Here is a 9,465-nt window from a genome sequence, read left to right as displayed (position 1 = left end):
TGGTTCCTCTCCCTGTCCGGGAGGTGTGAGGCACGGCCATTCTAAAAAATGTACCTGTCATCCAGGCTGGTCCTTCTCCCTGCCATTTCATCATTAGACACAGTTTGCCTGACTACATGGTGAAGATGTAATAATGTTCTCAGCATGGAGACTATTACAGTCAGATTGTATAAATGAATATGGATGGACCTAATGATAATAGTGTCTGGATTCTCTTTTTTTGTTTCAGTTTGTCACCAAAGAAAAGCTCTGCTGAAATCTGATTGAGTTCACAGAATATAGGGAGGGGATCCATGGGGCCACACTACTGCCTATTGCCCCATGCTAAATCGGGGATCTACCATAGACCCACAGCTAGCATTTCAGGGTGCGCATGGTGACTGAAACCCCATAGCGTATGGATGCAGGAATGTGGGCCCCTAAGTAGGGCCTGGAGGCATCTCAGTTGGCTTCTAAAGCAATTACATCATAATTTACATATCATGTAGTAATGGCCACTGGCTTCTGCTTTCCAAACTAATATGCTTATTTGTGATGATTTGTTATGTTTTATTTTCATTATTTACTATTCAGTGATGATGAATAGTGAGGTAAAGAACCTTCCTATGTGGTTATAATACATCTTTATAGGATGAAAAGTGTTGTTGTCATATGTCCCACATGTTACTCAATATCACCATCTATATCTATTCTCAGAAAAGATAAATATCTACAAATAGATATATTTTATTAGATATCTATAAATAATCCACATTTATGCATGGGAACATATGGAGAGAAGCAGACACGGTCCACAAGTATTTCTGGGTGAAAAGAGTATTTGGAAAAAAATATTTTTCAGTATGAGTCCACTGCGATGTCTGTGGATCGGTGTCTGTGGAGGCGCTACCTGCACATTCTGCCGCTCTCCAAATACAATTAGCGCTAAACAAAAGCTATTACCGAGCCAGTGAATGGACGGGATAATAGAGTTAAGCAGCTGCATATCACAAGCTGCCGCTAATCTAATAAACAGTGAAATTCCTGCATTGCATCAGGCGGCCTGATCGCCTTCCTAGCCAGGGCGGGCAGACACAGACACGGGATCCATGACAATGCACTCAGCACATGCCGAAATAATCAGCCTTTATTTCAGGAAAAGGGAGGGCTGCGGGACATACAACGCGGGACCGGGCAAAAGAGGCGGGGCGCCCACTTCGCTCACACTCTAATTGGTCTCATGGCATGCGGCCCTCGCTCTGTGATTGGCTGAGACATTTCAATATAAAAGGACGGATAGCTAGCGCGCTCAGTACTTACACAGACAGGGTATAAGGAACAGGGCTATTTTGGAAACGAATTGTAACGCCGTGTAATTTAAATCACCATGAAGGAGAGAAGGACCCCCCAACCCGCAGTGGTCAGGTGCAAGTTGGTGTTAGTGGGTGATGTGCACTGTGGCAAGACTGCAATGCTGCAAGTGCTGGCAAAGGACTGCTACCCGGAGGTGAGTTTAAATGGCTGCATTCATATATTTCATGATGCGATCCGGTATCTTCCCCTTTAACATATAACTTCCAAAGTACGATATATATCTGCTTCGAACGCTTATAATAATGCGCTCGTGCCATATTTTAAAGTTGTAGATCACTTGATTTCAACCAGCGTTGTTGTGCATTGAACACCCCGGCGCTCCAAGAATAAACCCCTATTGCCCCGTTTTCCCATGCCTGGTGACATTTCTGGGATGCCGGTGCGTTGGACTGGAACTGCATTATCTTCCCAGGCTACCTCTCCCCTCCTCCCCCCTGTGTATTGCTGCAGTAGCCAGCCGTGGGCACACTGGCTGAGGCTGAAGAGCACGTTGTGTTCCAAAACGTGAGCCGGACTCCCCTCCCTCTCGGTCCCTGAGAATAGTGAGTGTGGATATAATCGCGTGTGTGTGCCAAAGGTCGGCACTGCAACACCTTTTCAGTAACTAACTTGCCATGTGATCGCAGACTAGTTGCTGGATGGGATATATATATTGTCAGCTGGGAGAACTGTAGAAATTTTTTTTTTGGGGGGGGTGTCCCTTAACGTTTATTGGGGCTCGATCATTGGCTTCAAAAAATAGACTAAGGGAACCAATATTTAAATGTGATTTAAATACACTATTTGCATATAATCTGCACTGGATTTCACCTCTAAATCGCTGCTTTATAAACTTCTGTTTGCATCATCCCTTATTGCCCCAAACTGCTTCTCATGCAAGTTTGGACTGGCATGTCTGAGATCCCTTAGATGCCTGATCATATACAATAATTGGGGAAATATTGCGCATATGATATAGTAGACTGTCTTGACATGCTATCTCATGCCATCCAGATTGCCAATAAAAGCATCACGGTTACCAAGTTTGCTTATGTACAATAACATTTATGGTAAAATTATTTTATTAATTGCCATTAATTTTATTACTTTGGGACTGTTGCTGTAGCATGCATAGCCTCGTATGAATAATCCAGGACAATAGGCTGCTTTTATGGATGTAAGAGACTCCAAAGTCTGACACTGTTTTCTCCTTTGTCTGCCTGTCTGGATTCTCATTGTGTGGCGCGTTTGCCCTGCGTGTCAATATCATCTGTATGTTGCAGTGGTGTCATCAAGACACGTGTGCTTGCGTTGGCCGCAGTGATGTTCGATATGGTGCCTGCAGTTTCTCCCATGTTGCGTAGGTGTCCGCTGTCACCCAAGGTTCCTCTGTTGTGTTGGCGGTATTGGTGTCGAGCAGTGTTTCATTAAACTGTCTGCAGTGTTGTCAGTAAGTCACAGCTATATGTGTGTCTCTTGTTTCCAGACTTATGTACCTACTGTATTTGAAAACTACACAGCCAGCCTGGAGACAGAAGATCAGCGCGTGGAGCTCAGCCTATGGGATACATCAGGTGTGTAACTCGGTACATTTGCTGTATGCAAGTAGCTGCTACATAAGTCCTAATTGATTACACGGTCTAACAAGCCTCAGTGTTCCTAAACTTGCTATTTTTGCCGTTTATATTAGAAGTCTGATAACTGATTCTAAAGTCTTTCCAGGCTTGATGATATGTTTATATACTTCTATTAGGTGAAGGCCCATAACAGTAACAGTCAGGATCCAGAGCTAAAAAACATTCATATACCCTTCGCATCTAAAGTTTGCATGTTAATAGTGATCTGCCCGTGTAATGAAAGCTAGACATGTATGTGTGATCATCTGTTCCCATTTACTAGAAAAGTAAGAAGTCTAAGAAGCTTGGATGTTTGTTCCGTGTAGTCTGCAGCACCTAATTGTGAAATCAGTGGGGTGTTGTAGAGATATCTGTGTAATACAAAAATGGCAGTTTTGTCCCTCTAATATGAAATCTATCCTACTCTGGATCAGTATATATTACATATGCAGCTAAGGGACTTTTTTGTTATCTTTAAGCACTTTTTTTTTAATTTAATTTATGCCAAGACTTGCATAACAATGTCATTGCTTGCCATCATTAATTTTGTAAGCTACCCCACCCTTTAAATAGCTAGTGGCATATGGCTATGGGTTCAGTGGTGGTACTTCATTGACTGGTCCTTCTTGGTGCACTTCTGTTCAATGGGCTGGGTGATCAGATATCCTCAACCAGTCATTTTCCCCATATGGGGGACACTGGTGTTTCCAGCATTGCTCATGCTTAAGAGGTGTGGAGCACCTGGATGTTATGTCATGTCCCTGTGTTCACCAGTAAGGGTGGCTCCAGAGGACGGTCCAGTGGCATGTCTGGAGCACTGCCCTAGGTCAGGCATGGTGCCGAAGATAAATAGATCACCAATCATCCAGTAGACTTCTAGATTGGTAACATCCCAGCCATGTCCCCAAATATGAAACTGTTCATAGTTATCGTAATGTGTATAATGGAGTAGCGTTCTTTCACCAGGTTATAAGAGTTGGCCTGGTTTAGTGCAGCGCAGTTGTCTTAAGAGTTGTATTTCAATTTCACTACAAATCTCCTGCTCCAGTTAAAAACATGCATTGGGGATGTAATATTCAGCTGTAATATTGGTAAAGCTTATGTTGCTACTGTCTTACTTAGAATTGTGAGTTGTAGTTAACAAGCTAGCACACACAGCCTTATGCCTCGTTTATTTGCTAGTGCATCTTGTATCTTATTAAATTTATCTTCACGTGCAAAAGTAAAAATTAATAGGTGTGACAATATTGCTAAGTCACACCAATGGTTGTGTTCCCAATGCATAGTAACTGTAATTGTTGGGGGTTTTCTTGGATTGTAAAATATCCAAGTGAGACATGTCTTGTCTTGTAGTGGTGGTACTGTGTTACATTGTTCAGCTGTTTTTTGCCACTTAAGATTGATGTGCCCCCCTCTTAATTTTGTTTAAATGTATGACTGTTGAAAACTGAGGGATTGGCCTTAAAATGTAACATTCCTCTCCAAGTGTTGTATTGGGTGAAATGGTAATTGGACATGTATTGTGCTTCCTGGTGGGTCTTGCCTTACTGGTCTTTCAGGCCTGAAACTGCCCTGGGACAAACCTGCTATGAAAATTGCTGCAGGTCCTCAATTATTTCAACTTCAAAAAGAATGTGCTGCAGCTGGTCATTAAAGGCAAACGGCTAATCCTAATGGGACTGCGTCCGTTCCTAATCTTGTTCCATAGCTACAGTTTCTCCCAGAACAGCAATGTTTATTAGGGTCAGTCCCATGCTGCCTAATGCCACATTGGCAACACCTTATTCTGAACAATATCTTTTAAAGAGAGCTAGACCCAGGTTATTTATTCTTGCTAAATTCAGGGTAGTGGGTAGATGTGCATTGGAATGGAAAAATGAAAAACATTTGGGGGTGTGCATTGAGCCAGTGTTGCTATTTGCTGTTCTAGTTTAAGAGTTAAGGTTGCATTCCCAATTAGTATGTTGGGTGTCCTCTTTGCTTTTAGTTTTTGCTGGCCATTGAATAGTATGTGGCTATTCTGTTGGCCACCAGCTGTGTAGGAATGACTGCAGACATACAGTAAAAATTCAGAGCCAGTGCGTGCCTCAGACTTCGGCCATCTACGCAGTAAAATGACAAACCCATGGGAAGGGATGCAGCACGCCAGTCGGTCCTTGCAGGGCAGCCATCCAGTTGGTCTGGGTTATGAGACTTGCATTGGAATTGCTCCCACCTGTGACTAGACTAGAATTATGCTGTAACTTAGACATTCTATTAACATTTTGAAGCCCTTGGCTGGCTTGTTCACTGAAAACCCATAAATAAGTGGCTGCAGCTCAATGGATACTATTGAATCCTTCATTTGGCATTGGATTGATACAGCTGGGAATCCGCCAGCATCCTTCTTGATTTTGAAATGCTGATTCTATTGCACTGAAGTATTTTGGCAGCCTCCGCGAAGGGAGTTTTGTGTGCATGCTTTTGAAAGAAGCCCTACAGCCGCCCTGATGGTGAAGCAAGATGTATCTCCAGCATTGCAGTGTCTTCGGTACACGTCTAACCAGTTAACCCCCTGTTCACTTTTTTCATATGTCTTGATAAATTCTGCAGTCTCCTGTCCCTTCCCATGATTGGCCTGGCTCTGTTACCATGGAAACTATTCTCCTAGTCAGGGAGGGGTTATTTGCTATTCTAAGCACGGAGCTGCTGAGCTGAAACCAGAAGGGGGAGGATTATGGGCATTTGCTGCAGTAGCTCCCCCAGTCTGAGTCCTGGGGTGGGGGAGAAGGTTGATCTATTCATGGTCCTAATAAATTTGCCCCAGTATTTTATGCATACCAACCACTTGGCTCCCTGCTGTATTGTGCAAGAGGCTGGAGTCGGGAAGGCACTAGTGTCTTCCGATGCAATACTGTCTGAACGTATGTGATTACACATCTGCTGCTAACTAAATTGATATGCTGTCCCAAATCTTGCGCAAGTAGATTGCAGTGTTTATGTAAGGTCCAAACTGCTAATTGCTTCCTAGGGGACAGGATACCTACAGCATTGTAAGGCATGTTAACAGGGGTCTGAGTGGCTAACTTCTCCCCAGGGTTATGCACTCCAAGGCTTCGACAGTGCAGCTGTTTCATTGAGATAGGAGTACTTCATACAGATCTACCTGAGCTCCTCGGGCTCATGAGTGTTTAAGTGTGTGCGTGTAATATTTTCTAGAGCAACCTTCCCTTGCATTCAGTTTTATAAATCAGTTTAAGTGGAGAGGGGTTGGTTGGCTAACATATGGGTTCAAATGGATATGTTATGCACTTCAGGTCTTGTGCTGGTCTAAAGATACATCTAATGCGCAATAATGGAACCCAGTTACCTCCAGTGACATTGACTGCAACCTTCCAGCACTGGCAAAGTGCAGGAGCATTAAAAGAGATGGTAATCTGAATTGTGCAAACCTGGAATGCAACCATCACTGCCCCATAAATAGTGATCACTTAGTTGCTATGCTTCTATGGAACTGAAGTCTACAAATTACTGTCCTGGGGCAGGCAACAAGTTAATGGCTTAAAATCTGCACTAAAGACTCTAATAAGGTCTTAAGTAGTGTTTAGATCGTTAAACTGATTTTGAAAAGGCTGTTTTTAAACTTTCCATGCTTTAAAAGAAAAAAAAACAAAAACATGAAACCTTATTAGTTTTGTCACAGCGTAACTTCTAGAATTCCAGCAGAAGGGTTTTTTTTTTTTTGGTTTTTTTTTTTATTCGGCTGATTATTTACAAAATGAGACTAATTTTACAAATACCCAATATTGCATATAAATGGTTTAAGTTGCTATGCATACCGCCATTCCATAACTGAACTTTTTTTTTTCTCCACCACAGGGTCCCCCTACTATGACAATGTCAGACCTCTTTGCTACAGCGACTCTGATGCAGTGTTGCTTTGCTTTGATGTTAGCCGGCCAGAAAGTTTAGACAGTGCTTTGAAAAAGGTAAGGGCTAATTTCAAGGTTCTAGGCTATGCTTAAAAGGAATGCTAAGATTAAGGGCCGATCAGTCGCCTATTGACCCAATAATGTGTCTCCATTTAGCTTCATTCAATGTTTAATTGCCCTGTGGTATCCTAATATTATCTACACTTGGGCATGTAGCTCCAGCCATGCTATGATCTGCTCAGGTGTTTGTTGTAATAACATGAAATTCATATGGGCCTCTGTTATTGTATCTTAATGTTGTGCGTCATATGTAAAGTAGGAGTAAATATGAATGTCCTCAGTTTATATTACGATGTGTGGCTCTGGAAAAATAAGGTCTTAGTTGGAATCCTGTTTACAACTGTCCTTTTCTCCCACCAGTGGAAGACGGAGGTCATGGACTACTGCCCCAGCACAAGAATACTTCTCATTGGCTGTAAAACAGATCTGCGTACTGATCTCAGCACAATCATGGAGCTCTCTCACCAGAAGCAAACACCTGTATCATATGAACAGGTTCGTAAACTTATTAGTCAGACAATGTTTGCCTTGATCTGATGTATGTGTGAGAACATGTATCTATATACCTATTCTAACTGAAAATCATTTGGACATATAATTTACCCCATCGCAACAGATGGGTGGAGGGTAGCCATTGCCAAAGTTTGAGGGCTACATGACTGCTTAAGAGTATATAGAATATATGTTTAATCTTTCTGTTTACAGGGTTGTGCTGCAGCCAAACAACTCGGAGCAGAGAGCTACTTGGAGTGTTCCGCTTTCACATCAGAAAAAAGTGTGCACAGCATATTTCGTGCTGCGTCCTCGGTGTGTCTGAACAAGCCTTCTCCACAGAGTCGCAAAAGTCCAGTCCGGAGCTTATCAAAGAGACTGCTAAATATGCCAAGTCGTTCTGAGCTAATTTCTTCAACGTTCAAGAAAGAGAAGGCCAAAAGCTGCTGTCTGATGTAGGACCTTAGCTTGGTGTACAGCTCATGGACTCATTTATCAGACTCCGGACATTTCCCCTGCATTCTAGATCACCACTGGAAAAAGGCCTGGGCCCTGGGGGTGAAGCTTCTGGAGCTGGTAACCTCTTCCCCAGGATTGCGCTGGCACGGAGGCTTTGACGAGAAGGGCTGAAGAGATTTGCACAAAAGACTGATTGCACATGAAGGAAATGTAAACCTAGAAGTGGGTGGGGTTTAGTGACCACTTTAAAAAAGAGAAGCTGCTTTTAATAGAATTATCCCATAACATATCTCCTGGTAAGTCTCTAGACTTGCCAATAAAATATCATTGCAGTGTTAATCCTGTGGTACTCTTGCCTGTACTCCGATGTACGGGTCGCAGCTACAGCGGAAGCTAACTAGTAAAGTAGCGTCTATCCCTTCCCTGTGCTGCAAGGACTTTAAGTTATATCTGACTTTTTTTTTAATCAAATGTCTGTGCTTGATCTGTGATACTAAACTTATTTATTGAACATGGAGGAAAAAACTATTTCAGAGACTCTTGGTATTAGGATATCAATAAACCAGTTTTACAAAATTAGTTTTTTTTTTTTCATCCTTCTGTCTTATTGAATGTTGGTTTTGTTATATGGGTGTAAACCTGTTTAACTAGTTGGTCACATTTGTTGACTTGCATATAATAGTCAATGTTCTCTGTTAACTAGCCAAACTGGCTTTGTGCTGGGCTTGGACTTAAGCTTCTGTTTCCATTCCAGGTAATCTCTGTCCTCTTAGTGACTGTAATGCGTTATCAAGCACATGGTGCCATTTACATGGGAAAATTGCAATAGTAATATTGTAACCTGGCAAAAGGCTTTATTCACTAAATTCATTACATTTTGCGCTCATCTTAACACCATGGACAAGGTCGCAAAGCCAGACTCTGTACTGAACTCAATGCTGCATCATCTCGGCATATGTGGTTTGTAGGAATGTTCTTACTTCAGCTTTTTTATTTAATTATATGTAAAATGCATTGTCTGTTTCTGCTGAATCAATACCCTTCACTAATCAAGGGTTATTTTCTTTGGTTTTCTTTGTTTTTTTTTTAATGTTTGATTAAAGTGCTTCCAGAAGCTGACTATACATGCAAGTGTAAGAATTGTTGGTGTATGCCTTCTGTGTTAATATTGAGGCAGTTTCTTCTATATTTATGGCTTGGCCTCATTTTAACATGACCAAGCCAACATTCCCCTGGTGAATGCAATAAAGCGTGATGCAACTGAATGTCTAATTTCTGGTTTATTAGAAGGGGTTTTGATAACTTTAGATCTGCCTCGGAGGTCGCTTTGCAAGCACTAGTCACCAACATACTCTGAACAATTAGGTGGGAACTGTAACACATGAACTTCTGCTCTGGTCTAAGATATCTGGGACAAAGTGTACAACCTGATAATGTGGCACCCAGATTGCTACGAGTTTGCTTGATTGCGGTAAATGTCTTTAAGATACAAATTTCCTTTCACGTTAGAACGCTGACATTACCCAAAGCGAAATATGCTTCACCCTAGAGCAAGGAGCTTTCTGAGAAGTTGGGATTCCTGAATAGTGTAAAAA

At 42.0% G+C, this 9,465-nt stretch overlaps 1 protein-coding gene across 1 annotated transcript; it reads left to right on the top strand.

The window, feature by feature from the left end:
- The first annotated feature begins 1,366 nt into the window (after positions 1 to 1,366).
- On the top strand, positions 1,367 to 7,870 carry LOC149279022 (rho-related GTP-binding protein Rho6-like). The gene is made up of 5 exons (XM_089501494.1): positions 1,367 to 1,486; positions 2,819 to 2,906; positions 6,807 to 6,916; positions 7,280 to 7,414; positions 7,625 to 7,870. The coding sequence occupies exons 1-5, from the start codon at positions 1,367 to 1,369 to the stop codon at positions 7,868 to 7,870; spliced, it is 699 nt and encodes a 232-aa protein (XP_089357620.1).
- Positions 7,871 to 9,465: the final 1,595 nt, after the last annotated feature.

Source organism: Sceloporus occidentalis, unplaced genomic scaffold (assembly GCF_023333645.1).
Source record: "Sceloporus occidentalis isolate IW3139 unplaced genomic scaffold, rSceOcc1.0.p SCAF_175, whole genome shotgun sequence".
In the NCBI taxonomy this organism is placed as follows: Eukaryota; Metazoa; Chordata; class Lepidosauria; order Squamata; family Phrynosomatidae; genus Sceloporus; species Sceloporus occidentalis.
This window is presented reverse-complemented; position numbering and strand designations above follow the sequence as displayed.